The sequence below is a fragment of the Palaemon carinicauda genome, chromosome 7 (genome assembly GCF_036898095.1).
Source record: "Palaemon carinicauda isolate YSFRI2023 chromosome 7, ASM3689809v2, whole genome shotgun sequence".
NCBI lineage: Eukaryota > Metazoa > Arthropoda > Malacostraca > Decapoda > Palaemonidae > Palaemon > Palaemon carinicauda.
Window position 1 is genome coordinate 40942880 of NC_090731.1, and position 19415 is coordinate 40962294.

Sequence of the window (19415 nt, forward strand, 5' to 3'; positions counted from 1 at the left end):
TAGATTGTCAACAAGGTACTGCAGAAGTTCGCCTCTCACGAAGGAACAAAGTTGACGCTAGTTGCTTCCCTCTGGCCCGCGAGAGAATAACTTACCGAGGTACTTCGATGGCTAGTAGACGTTCCCAGAACACTTCCCCTAAGGGTGGACCTGCTACGTCTGCCACGCGTAAAGAAGGTACTCCAAGGCCTCCACGCTCTTCGTCTGACTGCCTTCAGAATATCGAAAGACTCTCGAGAACTAGAGGTTTTTCGAAGGAGGCAACCAGAGCGATTGCTAGAGCAAGGAGAACATCCACCCTTAGAGTCTACCAATCGAAGTGGGAAATCTTCCGAAACTGGTGCAAGTCAGTATCCGTATCCTCGACCAGTACCTCTGTAACTCAAATAGCTGACTTCCTCTTATATCTGAGGAAAGAACGATCTCTTTCAGCTCCCACTATCAAGGGTTACAGAAGCATGTTGGCATCAGTCTTCCGTCACAGAGGCTTAGATCTTTCCAACAATAAAGATCTACAGGACCTCCTTAAGTCTTTTGAGACCACGAAGGAGCGTCGTTTGGTTACACCTGGTTGGAATTTAGACGTGGTTCTAAGATTCCTTATGTCAGACAGGTTCGAACCACTTCAATCAGCCTCCCTGAAAGATCTCACCTTTAAGACTCTTTTCCTGATATGCTTAACCACAGCTAAAAGAGTCAGTGAGATTCATGCCTTTAGCAAGAACATCGGATTCTCATCCGAAACGGCTACATGTTCTACAACTTGGTTTTCTAGCCAAACACGAGCTGCCTTCTCGGCCTTGACCAATATCATTCGATATTCCAAGCTTATCGTATGGTTGGAAATGAACTAGAAAGATTATTATGTCCTGTAAGAGCTCTTAAGTTCTTTTTTAAAAAACCTTTACGAGGCCCGTCTGAAGCTTTATGGTGTTCAGTTAAGAATCCATCTTTGCCTATGTCAGAGAATTCTTTATCCTATTTTATCAGACTGTTAATACGAGAAGCTCATTCCCTTCTGAATGAGGAAGACCAAGCTTGGCTGAAGGTAAGGACACACGAAGTTAGAGCTGTCACAACTTCCGTGGCCTTTAAACAAAATAGATCTCTGCAAAGTATATTCGACGCAACCTATTGGAAAAGCAAATCAGTGTTCGCGTCTTTTATCTTAAGAATGTCCAGTCTCTTTACGAGAACTGCTACACTCTGGGACCATTCGTAGCAACGAGTGCAGTAGTGGTGGGGGCTCCACCACTACAATTCCCTAATTCCAGAACGTTTTTAATCTTTCTCTTGAAATATTTTTGGGTTGTCCGGAAGGCTAAGAAGCCTTTCGCATCCTACTTGATTTGGCGGGTGGTCAAAATCATTTCTTGAGAAGCGCCTAGATTAGAGGTTTTGATGAGGACCTTTAGTATGGGTTGCAACCCTTCATACTTCAGCTCCTAGGAGTCGCTCAGCATCCTATGAGGATCGCGAGGCTCAGTAAGGAAGACGTACTTAAAAAGGCAGAGTAATTGTTCAAGTCGACTTCCTTACCAGGTACTTATTTATTTTATGTTGTTATTTTGAATAACTGCTAAAATGAAATACGGGATACTTAGCTTCTAATGTTAACATGTATGCTGGTCTCCACCCATCCCCCTGGGTGTGAATCAGCTACATGATCATCGGGTAAGATTAATATTGAAAAATGTTATTTTCCTTAGTAAAATAAATTTTTGAATATACTTACCCGATGATCATGAATTTAAGGACCCTCCCTTCCTCCCCATAGAGACCCAGTGGACCGAGGAGTAAATTGGTTCTTGTTGACAAGAAGTAACTGAGTACCTACTCGACAGATGGCGCTGTTGTTGTACACCCCCATCTGTACAGCGATCGCTGGCGTATCCCGACCGTAGGTTTTTTCTGTCGGGCAACAGAGTTGCAGCTACATGATCATCGGGTAAGTATATTCAAAAATTTATTTTACTAAGGAAAATAACATTTTGGTTATTGGGGATAATTCATAGAAATTGGATAAGACTGGAAGGAAGATATAATATTGCACTGTTAAATAAAAGTAGTGTTCTGTTTCTTCCTTCAGATAAGTTGAAAGGGTAGCTTGATACTGTTAAGTATAAAAGTGACAAGAAAACTGCTTGTATCTTATAATCTAGTTATTAGAGATCTCAGCAACTTTAATTGTCTTACTATTAACCTATTAGTTTTCTTACCCATCCATGTTGCACAAATCCCAAGTGGATGTAAAATTAGATCAGCTACAACTGGTAGGGAATGTTCAGTTAAATCTCATCTCGTTCTTGGATAATAACTATCGTTCTTGGATAATAACTTAGTGACTAATTGTATGATAGCTAACTTGTTCAGAGCCTATGGTGTTCCCCAGTTCTTAGATTATTTTTTTAATTCTTTTGCACAGTTATTTTCCAGTGTTATTCTACTTCCTTTTGAGTATTAACTACGTATATGGTCTGCTTTTTCTGCTTTTAAAACTAGTGTGTTCCGATGCATTGTAACCACGGACTACTCTCTCAGGAGTTACTCTTTAGTTTAAATTTGCGACCAGACAATTTTTCCCCTAACCAGGACTCCATACCAGGCAAGAGGCATAAGGCCTCTGTCTGGTAAAATGCCCCAGGGTATGTTCCCTGCGCAAAGCGACCTTCCACTGTTTTTGACCCACAATGCACCAAGAAGAAGGCCATGTCAGGCCTGATAAGGACAGGGCAAGGTCGCCATTTCGTACTCTGGTCGTTGCCCAGTGTAGACCTATAGTTTTTGCTTGCGACTTAAACTGTGACCTGCGTTTGCGTTTTCGCTTATTGTGTATGCATAGTGTTTGTGTTGAGATGGATCACTCGTGTTCAATGTCGTTGTCCCGGCGTGAATGGGAAAGCATGTTCGGCTTTCCTTTCACGTTTGGAAATTGATCCTCATTCTTTGTGTACCTCGTGTTATGGTCATGCCTGTACTCAGAGCGATACATGTAGTGAATGTATTGAGTGGTCTGAAATCCAATGGGCTCATATGGCCACGAAGAGGAAAAAGAAAGGAAAAATGGAATGTTCTTCCTCGAAGAAAGACAATGGCTTGAGACCTTTGTCGAGCTGTTCTTCGGTAATTCCTTCCCTTTCGTCGATATTGCCATCACTAACAGATCAACAAGAGAGAAGGGACCACGCCGATTCAACCGGACTCCCCGTTGTTATCGGCCCCGCCTCTACTGTCCCCTTCAGTGAGTTCGGCACTCATATCCCTTCTTGGGAGTTTGGAGGTAAAGATCGACAAGATGAGCGAGTCGACCGCCCCACGTGTCTAATACGTGGTGCGCTCCGACCGGCCGCCAGAGCCGCCATCTTGGCCTGCCCACACGTGCGCACCACCTCCTCTTACCGGATGGCAGTCTCGTGGATACCGGGCGACCCCTCAGCCGCCAGCGCCATCTATTAAAGCTGCCTCACTGGCCTCCTCATCGGCTCACGCCGCCGCGCCGCCATCTTGGCCTGCCGCCTCCGCATTGGCAGCTGCGCCGCCATCTTGGCCTGCTGCCTTCTCCAACCCAGCGCCCCCCACCTTTGCCAAACCGGCGACTGCCACCCCATCGTCGGAAGCCATCCCTCACCTACATCAGGGCGACCTTTTCTCGGATCCTTCCCCTTGGGATCAGGAACACTGGGAAACATTCCAAGGACCCCGTTCAGGTCTCCTACGAAAGATCCTTTGTTGTCTTGGGAAGAACAAACCCTTCAGGGGATGCCCCCATCATCATTCCAGCCTCCTTCGCAGGACTATAGGCGAGGGAGAGAAGAAGAGAACGGTGGAGGAACACACTCTTTGAGGACCCTAACGCGTTCTCACCCTCCTTCATTGGTATTGGTGGACCCCGACCCCAAGAAGAGAAGGCTAGAGGATGCGGCAGGCAGTCGCGAGTCATCAAATTCTTCAAGGGGCTCCCAAGGTTATAGAGGTCCCCTAGACTATCATGCCTCATCAAGTGGGCGTAGAGCAGAGGCTCCACCTGGAGGCTCTGCCTAGGGCTCATCCTCCCCTTTGTGGACAGGACCACGGAGGGGAGACTCTTTGGAGATGATGCCCACCAGTCATCGGAGGGTCTGGCAGAAGAGGACCCTTTGGTGGAAGACTCCTCCTCCTTCTCCAGGGTGTTGGCGCTCATCAGGCACCTCAATAACCTGCTGGAGCCAATCGCTGTTTTTCCTCCAGGGGAAGTTTCTTTGTTAGAGGAGCAGTTTGGCATCCTTCGAGAAGCTCGTCCCCCTGTGTCTATCCCCTTGGTCCCATCTCTGGGCAGAAAGCTGGGGAAGATTAGTGCGGCCATCGCCGACCCCAAGAATTCTCTGATGGCCTCGGGGTCAATGAAGTTGTTGCCTTACCTGAGGGTAAGGCATCGAAGATTTTACGCCCCTGAGGATTTCCCACAGACAGCCAGACCCGTAGAAGGGAACTTGGCATCCCTGTCCCCAGGATTATCGGAGGATAAGGTTACCTGGGCTTCGGTTGCCTTTTCTATCCTGGAGATCGTCGCCCTCGAGTCAGCACTGTGGTCTTCATTCTCTGTCTCCTCGTAGTTGGACCTGGGGTCCAACGCCAACACCACGCCATAGGTTCCTTGGCTCTGCAACAGCCGGGTTGGTCAGACCAGGCCAAGGAACAGTTTATGGAAGTTGCAGTGTCAGGTGTGAGGGCCATCTCCTTCCTAGCGGAACAGTCCCTGGTAGCCGCTTCCAACATCGTCCTTCGTAGGAGGGACACAGTTCTTCACAGGATGCCGAGGAGGCTTCCCTCGAGGGAAATAAGGAACCTACGAAACTTGCCGTTGTCAAACGAGGCGCTGTTTGATGACAGGTTAATTGAAGAAACCCTCGATAAGTGGAGGAGGGACAACAGAGATGTCGCTCTCCACAGGGCCTCCAGCTCCTCTTCCAGACATCATAATCATGAGAATAGGGAGGCTCCCAGACCAAGGCCTCCTACAGCAGTTAACAGGCCTCCACCTCCCTCTCCACAGGCTCCCGCCACTCCAGGCTGGTCCAGACACCCGCAGCCCTCCTCCGCCCCAGGCAGAAGCGCCCCTCCTAACGGTCGGGAGGGGTTCGGACAGAACCGACGACCACGCAGTGGGGGGATGCCTCAATTAGCGGTGGGAAGCATGGGCTGCCCAGGGCGCGGACCTATGGAATATTCAAGTCCTTCGCGATGGGTACAGATTGCCCTCCGAGGACGTCCTACCCCCGTTAATAATGGGCGCACAAGCCCAGACTACTACCCCCAAGGACAAGGCCAGGAGATTGGCCTTAGGAGAGGAGATCTGCGGGTTACTACAGAAAGGCGCTGTCCAGCGAGCACCCTTACAAGAATTTGGGTCCTTCAGTCGGCTCTTCCTGGTGGGAAAAGCCACAGGAGGTCAGAGACTGGTGATAGACCTTTTCTCCCTCAACAAATTCATCAGGAAGACGCCTTTCAAGATGGAAACCCCTCGCACTGTCCTGGCTGCTATCAGGCAGGGCGACTTCATGCTGTCCATAGACTTAAAGGACGCTTATTTCCAAATCCCAGTACACCCCTCCAGCAGGAAATTCCAGAAGTTCAATTGGGGAGAAGAGGTCTTCCAGTTCTGCACCCTCTTCTTTGGTCTCTCCACAGCCCCCCAAGTGTTCACAAAGGCCTTTACCCTGGTGTCGCGTTGGACCCACGAGAGGGGTATCAGGCTCTTGAGGTACCTAGACGACTGGCTCCTTCTCTCGGGGTCGAAGGGCAACCTCATCATGCAGAGGGATAAGTTGGTGGAATTATGCAACGAGTTGGGGATTGTCGTGAATTGGGAGAAGTCCCAACTATCTCCCTCCACGAGGACAGTGTACCTGGGAATGGATTTATGTTCAGCCCAAGCCAAGGCCTTCCCCACGTCAGAGAGGCTCGAACGCCTGGAAGAAGTCAGTCAATCGATCCTCAGGGGGGAAACGGCCAACCTTCATCAGTGGCAGAGGCTCGTGGGTCACCTGGTGTCCTTGGAAAAGTTGGTCCCTCTGGGCAGGATACAACTACATCCAATCCAGTGGGACATGAAAAGACTGATAGCTCCTCAGACCAGGGATCGTCCAAAGGAGCTCTTCCTATCGCAGGCATCCAGGGAGGCTCTCCAGTGACTGGGGGGGTATCCCTCCCGGACTCTCCTCCGGAGGTACTACTATTCACAGACGCGTCAAAGGAGGGCTGGGAAGCCCACCTGCAGGACAAGTCAGTATCGGGTCTGTGGAGCGAGGAGGAGAAAACCCTCCACATAAATGAGCTAGAACTCCTGGCAGCGCAGAGGGCCCTACTGTCCCTGGCGGACGAAGTCAGCGGCAGAAAAATCTCCCTAATGTCGGACAACTCCACGTTGGTCGCCCATATCAAGAAGTAGGACGATCTGATGTCCCGTCTTCTACAGGATCTGACGGAGGAGATTCTAACCTGGGCTGAGGGAAATGGGACTACCCTGACGGCGAGATTCATTCCAGGAAAAAGAAACGTGGTGGCAGACGGCTTGAGCAGGAGAGGCCAAGTCCAAGGCACCGAGTGGTCCCTTCATCCAGAAGTAGCAAAGAGTGTCATAGCAAGGTGTTGGGTCTCCCTCCATGGACCTCTTTGCAACCAGGCTGAACGCCAAACTACCAGTGTTTTGCTCCCCAGTCCCGGATCCAACAGCAGTCATGGAAGACGCCTTTCAACTCCGTGGGACGGCCTGGATGCCTACACGTTCCCTCCGTTCGGGCTCCTGCGGCAGACCCGAAATAGACTAAGGACTTCCAAAGGGGCTCAGCTGACTCTAATAGCCCCCTGGTGGCCGGAAAAGGAGTGTTTCCCCAATCTACGAGACCTAGCAGTGGCCCAGCCGTGGCCCCTTCCCGTCAGAGGAGACCTTCTCAGGCCGCCTCACTTTCTGAAGTTTCACGAGGGTGTCGGAAACCTATCCCTTCACGCGTGGAGGTTATTGAGTGCCTCCTGACGAGGGAAGGATTCTCCCCAAGGGCGGCCTCTCAGATGACGGGCTGCCTCCGCTCCTCCTCGAGGGCCATATACCAAGCTAAATGGCTAGGGTTCTACAAATGGTGCCGGAAGAACGACTGTAAGCCCATAGGAGCCTCCATCCCGACGATAGCAGATTACTTCGTTCACCTACGCCTAGATAGGAACATGTCGGTGCCATCCATCAAAGGGGTCAGAGCTGCCTTGGGACAGATCGTGTGGTTGAAAGGAATAGACCTGGGTGGTTCCGGGCAACTGTCCATGCTTATCAAGAGTTTTGAGCATTCGTGCCCTCCTCACTCCTTGATGGCTCCGGAGTGGGACTCCCTCAAGAAACCACCGTTCGAGTCCCTGTGGCAGGCCCTAGACAGAGAATTGACCCTGAAGACTGTGTTCCTCCTCGCCCTGGCCTCTTCCAAAAGGGTGGGCGAATTGCATTGGCTGGCAGCCAACGTTAGTCACTCTATCGGCTGGAAGGAGGCAGCCCTAACTTTTGTGCCCTACTTCGTAGCCAAGACCCAGAACCCAGCGGTCTCAGATCCAAGGTTCTCGGAGGTGGTGATCCCAGCCATCCCTAAGTCAGAGGACTCAGAGGACCTTCTGCTGTGTCCGGTTAGGGCTCTCCAGAAGTACCTGGAATCGACGTCCCGCTTAAGGCCCACCATGAAACACCTGTTTGTCTCCACGGGCAAATTGAGGAAGGCGATTTCGAAGAACACGATTTCCTACTGGCTCAGGGAGGTAATTCGAAGGGCGTATTTAGCGAAGGATAAGCCGGCACCCTTGTCTGCCTGGCCCCATGATATCAGGTCCATCAGTACATCAATGGCCTTTTCTAAGAATATGTCAGTGGCACAAGTTCTTAAAGCAGGTGTGTGGAAGAGGCAGAACACCTTCACTTCCCATTACCTGAAAGACTGCTCCTTAGTGTCTCTCGATGAGTACAGACTCGGCCCCATTGTGGTGGCACAACAGGGGATTTCATGCCACGACTTGCACACAGTGTTAACGTCTGAGGTGGGAGATGCGGTGAGTTCCTTAACCCCCTCTCCAGCTACATGGCACGTATGACTGTTCTACGTCGATGGATGTCCCCCAACTTGGGTGAGTGTTATTGCAGGTTTCTTGAAGTTTCTTGAAGTTTTTTCCCCAACAAGCCTTCCATATCACCTTGTCTTCCGCCCCTTCCTCGTTTCAGTTCCCACCTCCTAAGCCTAAGTCTCCTGAGAGAGTAGTCCGTGGTTACAATGCATCGGAACAAATATAAAATTCATCGGAACAAATATAAAATTCTTAGTAATTTGTATTTTTCCTAGCATACTTACCACGGACTACTCTCGAAGTTCTGTCCCACCCTACCTATCCCACTAGTTTTCAGAAGTAGCTGGCACTGAGACAACGGGGGCACCTGGTTTGAGTATGAATGGCGACCTTTGCCCTGTCCTTATCAGGCCTGACACGGCCTTCTTGGTGCATTGTGGGTCAAAAGCTGTGGAAGGTCGCTTTGCAGAGGGAACATACCCTGGGGCATTTTACCGGCCTGAGGCCTTATGCCTCTCACCTGGAATGGAGTCCTGGTTGGGGGAAAAATTTTCTGTTCGTAAGTTTAAACTAAATAGTAGCTCCTGAGAGAGTAGTCCGTGGTAAGTATACTAGTAGAAATACAAATTACTAAGAATTTGATACTCTTGTGTCAAATGCCCCATTAATAGGCTATCATTAGAAGGCATAGACCCTCATACCTTTTGTACTGCATGGAGGGGTCATTATTGTGAACTAAACAGTAGATGTAGAAGATACTATAATTGCTTGGATAAACAAATGACAAAATTCTTAATATCAAAATGTTGAAGAGGGTCCCATCTTTTTCTAGTACTGCATAGGTTACCTGGGAGGTGGAGATTAGTGTTAAAGTAGCACGGGCAAATACTGCTGGGATTTAGTTACAGACTGCTGGGATTTTGTTACAATTGGCTTCTTTTACAAAATAATTCTCTACCCATGCAATTTTATGTTTCCCCAGTTACTTCTGATTCCCTTCATAGTGCTTGTATGCCGATTGCATATCCTTTCCTCATCTTTCCATGTTGGCTGTGTGTGTTGCTATTATTGTTATTCAGACAAAGTGCAACGGAAAATAAATTCAAGCAGAATAAACTTTGATTTCCCTTATTACTCTCTCTTCGCAGACATATATTACAGTTTCTTCTGTAGCCCCTACTTGGCACATTTGGACTTCTGATTCATTACACATTTACGTAATGAGTCTGCAGGAGAAGCTCAATTTAGACTGTTGATGCATTTACCAGTACTTGACTTCTGTCTCGGAGCTAAGCACTCAGGATCAACCTTTGTTTGCCTCAATTAATGATGTTCCATATTGCATTTCCTCTCATCCCAAATTAATGAGCTGATACTGTTTTTATCATAGTTTCTGGTTGTAGGAACATAATTCTATGCTAAACAGTTGCTTTGAAAAAAACATTACACTTTCAAATGCAACAGGTGCTCCTTTAGAACATACACTTTCATTCCCAGTGATAGTACTAGTTCTTTCATTAATATGGTGCCTAATACCTCTAGGAATGTAGGGAATAGTGCATTTTTGTCCTAGTATCCTGAAAGTGTAGAGAATTTAGGGGGAGTTCATAATTCACAAACATATTTAGTACTTTGGTTAATGTTTAAGATATCAAAATATTGCAAGGTATTCTTGAAGAAGAGAGAGGTATCCTTCTTGGAGGGAGTAATACTTTTCAGAGGTATAATCTCTTTTCATAACTTTATGGAAAGAATTGTTTAAGCAAATCCAAACAAATCACTTAACAAAATAAGTGATGGCATGCGTAAGAATTGTAGTTCTTAACTAAATAAGATGGTAGAATTGTTGCAGTAATTAGATAAAAAAAATTTGTATTAATATTTTTAATACAGTAAAGCAGTATTCAATCATACTTTCATATAATCTCTTGCTGGTGACTTATAATTTTCTTGCTTGAAATGTAAATATAATTAAAAAAGTTACTAAATTGTTAGACATTTGTTATTAGGAAAATATTATTTTCAAAGCTAATTCATCTGGGCACAAACAGGTACTGTTCAAATCACTCCCTACGGTTTTTTTTTTTTTTTTTTTCATAATCATTTTCCATTTTTGTACATTTGATTCTCCTGTTTTAATCGGGATAAAAAGCTAATGAACTTCTAAAATTTATTTGAATGTGAAAATTATATCAAGTGTAAATATGTTTAGAAATATCTTTTGTAGCCATTTCTGGCCAGGATTCCTATTACTTGACCTGTTCCATGTTATATGATGTTAGAATTTCATTCTTAAGGTATTCTCGGTAAGAAAATAGAATTGACAAAAAATATTATACCTGCTATAAAAAACCCTAAAGAAAGATAATGCTTCCAACCAATTTGATATCACTAATGAGGTGATTTAATTTCATTTTATGTTTTATACTTTTATGTTAAGGGAGTAAATCTAGATATAATTTTTTTACAGTTTTTCTTTTATTTCACAAGCATGCCAATTATCGGCCCCGTAGTAGAAGAATGCTGTGTCATGTTAAGGAAGATGTATGCTCTAGCTAAGACTTGGTGGCAAAGGTACTAACCATTTTGTGCATGATTCCCTTTTAAGATAGATGTAATATTTGTTATAGTTGTTATGTATGCATGTCATGTAGCAGAATGCATTCAAACTTTTTTCTGTTCTTGTATACTGTACTTTAGTAAGTTGACATAATCCTTTTTCATTTCTCATTAACTCATAGTAATCCAAGTGTAAATAATGTTATTGTTTATTCAGATGTAGTTTTTCTCATAGAGGCATTATTTATAGTTAGTTTTGTAAAATCTCTGCTTCCTCTTGATATTTCATGGATATGGTCTTTATTGACTAGCAAGTGGGTTTTCTTTATATTAATGAAATGTATAATTTTTTACTTATGTGTTCATACAACAAACAAACGTTATTTATTACTTTTTGTATCAATAATGGCTTCATACTCCAGATGATGAAAATAGATTTCCTAAAACACGCTCAATATATATGATTCTCAGAAACACCATCTCTGTTAGGACAAGAATCCTGGATATCATATATTTGAACAGTTTCTCCCAACAGTATGAGTGATGTTATCTTAACCAAGATTAGAGCATCGATATCCTTGAAGATAGTCAATTTGGAGTTTCAAGCCAGTTGTAGAAGTATCATGGTAACTTGATTGTTGATCACATTGGATATAGACTTGGTCACATTGGTGACTCGCTGACTTGACTTGGGAGTAATTTTATTATCTAGTAATTGAAAATTATTTCATTATCATTATTTGAATCATAACCACAATCATTATGATTGTTATCATTATTATTTTTATTCTTAGTGTAGGGAACTCGGCTAAACCACGCAGTCATTAGCCTGAATGGTAGTAGGAAACTGGAGCATGTTAGAAGTTAGGGAATTGGAAGAAATGCCAAGAAGAAGTAACATTGGTATTTGTCGTGTTCGTGAAAGTATTGATAGGCTGGCACAAAAGCTGTTGTGACTTGGATATAATTTACTTCAGTTAAACCACCCATTACTCATTATGCTGTATGCTTCAAGGTGCAAGCACAAAGCATACACATGCATCATGAATACTGTATAAGTGATGGAAAAATCACATTTTTCAATATTAAACTTAGCCGGTGATCATATAGCTGCAACTCTGTTGCTCGACAGAAAAACCTACGGTCAAAATACGCCAGCGATCGCTATGCAGGTGGGGGTGTACATCAACAGCGCCATCTGTCGAGCAGGTACTTAGTACTCCAAGTCAACAAAGAACCAATTTTCTCTCTGTCGGGCTACCGGCAAGACCTACTAATACGCTGTTACTAACTGGATTTGTTTTCACAACTATTTGGTGAAGTACACTATTCTAGTTTTGAGCTTTCGCTATGCAGGGGTTTTATCTTCATCTCAAAACTTGAACTCGTTTTGGATAGATTTAATTATGGTGACAAAGAGAGTATGGACTCTCTTTCACTTTTAAATGGCCGACCCTTCCCTTAGACGGAAGTGTGTTTAGGTTTTTAGTAATTTTGCTTAACACGTTATAGATCTATATATTTTATATCTCTCCGCCTTTATTAGGCCTCTTCGATTAACTTTCCATTTATTATAAACATATAAAAATAAATTTTTGTTTTGTTTATATGCGACCTTTCCTGATAGTAGGCGGTCCTAACTTGGAACCGAAGTTAATCAACGTTGAGCCCGTTATATCGTATTTAGCCTTTAAAGAATTTAAAACTTTTTAAATTTAATGTTTTATGAAAGAATTTCTTTGATAGTCTTCGTACTGTTTTCAAAGATGAACTAACGTTTAGTTTTTTAGACTAGCAGTTGTTGACGTTCAGGACGTTCAACATGCGCTCTATCGTTACGATAGAGAGAGAGTGTATCACGGTTTCACTTTGCAGTAAGAGTAAATCGATTCTGACGTTTCGTTCATTCTTTCTTAGCTTAAATGGTTTAAATTCTAAATTAAAGGAACTTTTTATTTGGAAAACCTTTCAGTTTTTTCCTTTAGCCAAATAACATGTTTTTTTGACGATTTATAATTGGGCTCTTCTCTCAGGTGCGAATTCAAGAGAGAAAGAGAGAGAGAGATAGAGACGGAGGGAGAGAGAGGAGAAAAAACGTTCCGTTCAAGCGGGTAACGTTGTTCTCGTGTTACTCTCCTCCCTAGTCGCTGTACGGGGAAGAAGGTAAAACGTTTCTAGGGTTTTATTCTTGTCCCCAGGCTATGTGCGGTGAGAGATTGTAAACGTAGTTTATTTGAACTAGTGTTTAGTCTCTTTCCCAGCCACTGAATTCTTTATCTTTATATATGTTTTCTGTTTTTGCTAGTATTAATGAGCTGCATTATACGACTGTTTTTGCAATTACTACCTTTTAATGAAGGGTAGAATTGCGTGTTTCAGGTAGAAATCAGTATAAGTTTCGATTTCAGTGAAATAAGTGCAAAACAGAAAATCGAAGTGATAAAGTGATATGCGCAAAGTGTTACAGTGTTGCGTCCGAGGGTTCGTCTGTTCGTGCCTGTCGTTCACCTAGTCCGGGACCTCTTGCAAGCTCCCAAGCCCAGGGGAGAAGTAATGTCGAACGACTTATGAGTTCGTCAGGCCTTGATCAACGAACAGACGTTTCCCTCCGTGGTTTCGGGCGTATCTACCCAAGATCGCCACACCCACACAAAGACGAGAGAGCCCATTTACTTCTCGTCTGCGGAAGAGGTTTCTCGTAAGAAACCATGGACCAAGGTATCGCAGCTTATTAAGCGCAAGTCGGTCCCTTCCGCGCAAGTCCAACGGCCCAGTTGTAGCCACTGGGTCAGTTCGGGCTCGCTGCAGTCTTCCGACGACTGCTCACCTCCTAAGAGAGGCAAAGCGGTACCGCAACAGGCAGTAACACCGTCTGTTGCCGCACCTGCTACTGTAGACCCTAAGTGGTCTTTGCTGCAGACCATGCAGACACAGTTAACATCTTTAATGCAGGACTTTCGTGCTGAGAAGGTTGACGCTGCACCCGTTAGCCTACAACCAACCACGGTTGTGCGTTCAGTTGACGCTGAGGCTACCTTCTCCCGCACTCCAGCTGTGAGAGTCCCGCCACCCATGCGCAGTGTACCTGACGTTCGCGAGTTACAACAACAACCTAAGTTGTTTTGTTTTGACGCGGTGCGTCAACCTCCGCATTCTAGAGTTGTTTTGACTGCTCAGTATAGACAGTCAAAGCAGTCTCGAGTGAACACTGTATGTCCTCACGCACCTGTTGTGGTTGACAGTTCAGTTGTTGACAGATCACAGACTGTCAAGCAGTTACATGACGTTGCCTTCTGGTCTGCTACTAATGCACCAGTGCTGTATGTCCTCACGCACCTGTTGTGGTTGACAGTTCAGTTGTTGACAGTTCACAGACTGTCAAGCAGTTACATGACGTTGCCTTCTGGTCTGCTACTAATGCACCAGTGAGAGACTCACTGAGATAACCTAGCTTTTATCGGACAAGGTTCCTGTAGATGAGAAAGTGCTGTTCTCCCTCCTACTGATATTCCTTTGAGGACTCTGTCATTTGGAGAGGAGCCTTAAGCTGCTTAGCCTCCTATGGACTTTAATTAAATCATGATGATTTTTTAAGGATCTTCGTCCGGATCTTGTAACTGCTGCTCCTCGTTCGCCTAAACGTCAGAACTTACACTAGGCCTAGCTACTTCGAAGCCGTTGTTGTTAAGCTAGTGCTCTCTCGCTCTCCTAGAGAGCGTTACGTTGGCTAGGCGACTGGTTTTTGCACCAGGAGGAGTTTTAGGGATACAGCCTTTGATTTCCCTTCTTTTAAACTGGCTTATAGAGCGAGAGTCTGATAGGACACGAGAGAAGTTCTCGGCTTGGGAGTTCATGCCTCTGCCCAGATAGACTTCTCAATTCTGGTAGACTCGCCCTGGCGCCTAGCCAGGAGACGCTCCAAGCTGTTTACAAGTCAACTTCTCAACTTTTGTCGAGCCTTTGAAGTTTTGCTGTACTATTATGTCACACATAACAAGGCTTCCAGGGATGGTAAATGGTTCCGCCTCAGTCGCTAACCCCGTCTGTTGCCACACCTGCTTCCGTAGACCCTAAATGGGCTTTGCTGCAAGACATGCAGTCCAAGCTTGTGTCCTTGATAGAGGACTTAAATGCGGAGAAGAACCTTCTGGCCAACAACCTGCCAACCGGTTGGTTGTGCGCCCTGTTGACGCTGAGGTATCCTACTCGCGTCTGCCAGTTGAGGTGGTTCCTCCACCGATGCGACCCAGTGTGGGTTGCCAGTCGCACGTTGACGTTAAGCGACGCTCGGAGGTGGTTGTTGACGTTCAGTGTGTCACTAGGAAGACGTTCAACAACCAGCAGAGGTGACTTGTTGTGACGCAGTGCGTCAACCTCAGCAACCCGGTAGGGTGTTGACTGCACAACCCAGACAGTCTAGACAGTTTCGGGTTGACGCTGTACTTCCTCGCGCACCCATGGTTGTTGACAGTTCACAGACTGTGCAGCAGTGCCATGATATTGCGTCCGGCTCCATCACGCATCCACCAGTGCGACCGGATTCAGCGAGTCAGATGTTGCCCACTCCGTTGCCGTTTCCTCATCAGTTTCGGATGAGGAACCCTCTGATGAGGACGTTGCTGAACATGACGATCAACCCCCAGCACTGCTATCCATCCAGAAGATGCTGAAGAAGGAACGCTGCCCAGTCAGGCTGTGGATGAGTCTGGTAGGGACACTGTCATCCGTGGATCAATTTGTGTCACTAGGAAGACTACTCCTCCGTCCTCTTCTATACCATCTAGCTTTTCACTGGAAAAAGGACAAGACGCTAGAAGCGGTCTCGATCCCGGTTTCCGGAAAGATAAAGTCTTGTCTGACTTGGTGAAAGGACTATATCAACCTTAGAGAGGGTCTTCCCCTGACTGTTCAGACTCCCAACCACGTTCTCTTCTCGGACGCATCGGACGTAGGCTGGGGTGCGACATTAGACGGTAGGGAATGCTCGGGATTATGGAACTCGAGTCAAAGGACAATGCATTTCAACTGCAAGGAGCTACTGGCAGTACGTCTGACCTGGAAAAGCTTCAGGTCTCTCCTTCAAGGCAAAGTGGTGGAGGTGAACTCGGACAACACCACGGCTTTGGCGTACATCTCCAAGCAAGGAGGGACCTACTCTCTGACATTGTACGAGATCGCAAGGGACCTCCTCACCTGGTCAAAAGGTCTAGACATTTCACTAGTAATGAGGTTCATCCAAGGCAACTTGAATGTCATGGCAGATTGTCTCAGTCGGAAGGGACAAATAATTCCAACAGAATGGACCCTCCACAAGAATGTATGCAAGAGACTTTGGGCCACCTGGGGCCAGCCAACCATAGATCTCTTCGCAACCTCGATGACCAAGAGGCTCCCAATATTTGGCTCACCAATCCCGGACCCAGCAGCAGTTCATATAGATGCCTTTCTACTAGATTGGTCACATCTAGATCTATATGCATTCCCTCCGTTCAAGATTGTCAACAAGGTACTGCAGAAGTTCGCCTCTCACGAAGGGACAAGGTTGACGCTAGTTGCTTCCCTCTGGCCCGCGAGAGAATGGCTCACCGAGGTACTTCGATGGCTAGTAGACGTTCCCAGAACACTTCCCCTAAGGGTGGACCTTCTATGTCAGCCACGCGTAAAGAAGGTACACCAAGGCCTCCACGCTCTTCGTCTGACTGCCTTCAGACTATTGAAAGACTCTCGAGAGCTAGAGGCTTTTCGAAGGAGGCAACCAGAGCGATTGCTAGAGCAAGGAGAATATCCACACTTAGAGTCTACCAATCGAAGTGGGAAATCTTCCGAAACTGGTGCAAGTCAGTATCCGTATCCTCGACCAGTACCTCTGTAACTCAAATAGCTGACTTTCTCTTATATCTGAGGAAAGAACGATCTCTTTCAGCTCCCACTATCAAGGGTTACAGAAGCATGTTGGCATCAGTCTTCCGTCACAGAGGCTTAGATCTTTCCAACAATAAAGATCTATAGGACCTCCTTAAGTCTTTTGAGACCACGAAGGAGCGTCGTTTGGTTACACCTGGTTGGAATTTAGACGTGGTACTAAGATTCCTTATGTCAGACAGGTTCGAACTGCTACAATCAGCCTCCCTGAAAGATCTCACCTTTAAGACTCTTTTCCTGATATGCTTAGCCACAGCTAAAAGAGTCAGTGAGATTCATGCCTTCAGCAAGAACATCGGATTCTCATCCGAAACGGCTACATGTTCTACAACTTGGTTTTCTAGCCAAACACGAGCTGCCTTCTCGGCCTTGACCAATATCGTTCGATATTCCAAAATTATCGTATGGTTGGAAATGAACTAGAAAGAGTCTAATGTCCTGTAAGAGCTCTTAAGTTCTATTTAAAAACCTTTACGAGGCCCGTCTGAAGCTTTATGGTGTTCAGTTAAGAATCCATCTTTGCCTATGTCAAAGAATGCTTTATCCTATTTTATCAGACTGTTAATACGAGAAGCTCATTCCCATCTGAATGAGGAAGACCAAGCTTTGCTGAAGGTAAGGACACACGATGTTAGAGCTGTCGCAACTTCCATGGCCTTTAAACAAAATAGATCTCTGCAAAGTATAATCGACGCAACCTATTGGAAAAGCAAATCAGTGTTCGCGTCTTTTTATCTTAAGAATGTCCAGTCTCTTTACGAGAACTGCTACACTCTGGGACCATTCGTAGCAACGAGTGCAGTAGTGGGTGAGGGCTCAACCACTACAATTCCCTAATTCCATAACCTTTTTAATCTTTCTCTTGAAATGTTTTATTATTGTTTTTGGGTTGTCCGGAAGGCTAAGAAGCCTTTCGCATCCTACTTGATTTGGCGGGTGGTCAAAGTCATTTCTTGAGAAGCGCCTAGATTAGAGGTTTTGATGAGGTCCTGTTGTATGGGTTGCAACCCTTGATACTTCAGATCCTAGGGGTCGCTCAGCATCCTAAGAGGATCGCGAGGCTCCGTAAGGAAGACGTACTTAAAAAGGCAGAGTAATTGTTCAAGTCGACTTCCTTACCAGGTACTTATTTATTTTATGTTTGTTATTTTGAATAACTGCTAAAATGAAATACAAAATACTTAGCTCATAATAATGTAAACATGTAATGCTGGTCTCTACCCACCCCCCTGGGTGTGAATCAGCTATATGATCACCGGCTAAGTTTAATATTGAAAAATGTTATTTTTATTAATAAAATAAATTTTTGAATATACTTACCCGGTGATCATATATTAAAGGACCCTCCCTTCCTCCCCAATAGAGACCCAGTGGACCGAGGAGAAAATTGGTTCTTTGTTGACTTGGAGTACTAAGTACCTGCTCGACAGATGGCGCTGTTGATGTACACCCCCACCTGCATAGCGATCGCTGGCGTATTTTGACCGTAGGTTTTTCTGTCGAGCAACAGAGTTGCAGCTATATGATCACCGGGTAAGTATATTCAAAAATTTATTTTATTAATAAAAGTAACATTTTAATGAAAATCTTCTTTATTGGAATGATGATAAGACGTGACAAAGGGAACAAGATATTCTGGTCAGAGATGAAAAGTCTGAAGATACAAACAATAGAAGCCAGGTGAATAAGTGAAATGTTTTTGAAGATTAAAGTGATTACAATATAAAAGGTAATGCACATCTACTTACCACAGACCAGAAAAATAAAAGCAGTGACATGAGTGCCACAGTCAAGTGGATGAGTAGAAATTACTTTTAAGAAAGAAATCAAAGATCAGAATTAATATTGGAAAATTGTTAAGGATTAAATTTTTTAACACAATGTTTAAGCATCACATTAAGAATTTGTTAACTTATAGTGAAGGAGCTGTAACACAGGTTACTTACAGGAGTTGAGAACCTGAAACATATGAGTTTATTATAATGTGAAGTATGAATATCATTAAAGAAATGTATTGGTTGGTTTCACCAGGTAAGGCTTCCTTAGCACTGCTTATTGTTGTGTGGCAATCTAATAGTGAAGGAAAGAAAGACAAAGAAAATAAACCAGTGAAAATTTGAATATGATCATCTTAGAATAAAAAAAAAAACATAAATTATCAAGAAAAAGGGCCAGGGAGTCTAGCAATAAATGCAGACAATGTAAACCACCAAAATAAGTTGTATTAATGAAAGCCCAAGTAATGTGTAGGGTTGACATCAGGGAAGGGTTTTTGTAGAGGAGAAACAGGTTGGAAAAATATAAATGGATATTGTGAAGAAGAGAGCCTTCAATTTGTATCAGGGGAAGAGGATGCCTTTAATAGAAGGTTTTGAAGAGGGGTCATCAGGCAACCAATCACTTAATTTATGGATAACAATGGAAAAGAAGACATGCAGGAAACAGTATAGAGATATAAACTATGAAGAAGAAAGAGGAGGAAGACATAATAGAGGCACCAGTAGAGAACATAGGTGAAGAGGATTCAAGTGTGCTTGGAAAGATGGAAAGTAGAGATCCCCTTGACCATCCAGGTCAAGAAGCCATAGTAAAGTTGGTCAACCTTTAACTTACTCAAGCACATTCCATTTAGTTTTTGCACAGAGACATGCCAAAAATTTTTATTCAAAACACAGGGCTTGAATTAAGTTTGTATTAAGGAATAATAGGAATGGGGACATAGATTTATGTGGATATGCAATGAATATATTTTGGACATTTAAAATGAGGAAAACCAAGAACATTAACTAAATAGTAACATCTAATTATACCAATGGTATTCACCATGTATTGTCAATTTGACACACAAACCTAAAAACTGA

General features: G+C 44.7%; 1 protein-coding gene across 2 annotated transcripts in view; it reads left to right on the top strand.

Annotated features, from left to right (window-relative positions):
- Window positions 1-19415, top strand: part of Uggt (UDP-glucose-glycoprotein glucosyltransferase) — a 255375-nt gene that overhangs the window by 177973 nt on the left and 57987 nt on the right. The window contains exon 21 of one of the 2 annotated variants that reach the window (XM_068376676.1): window positions 10564-10647. The exons of the other annotated variant lie outside the window; for it this stretch is intronic. Within the exon in view, the coding sequence (XP_068232777.1) occupies window positions 10564-10647 (84 nt within the window). The remainder of the gene's footprint in view (window positions 1-10563; window positions 10648-19415) is intronic. 2 annotated transcript variants of the gene reach the window in all.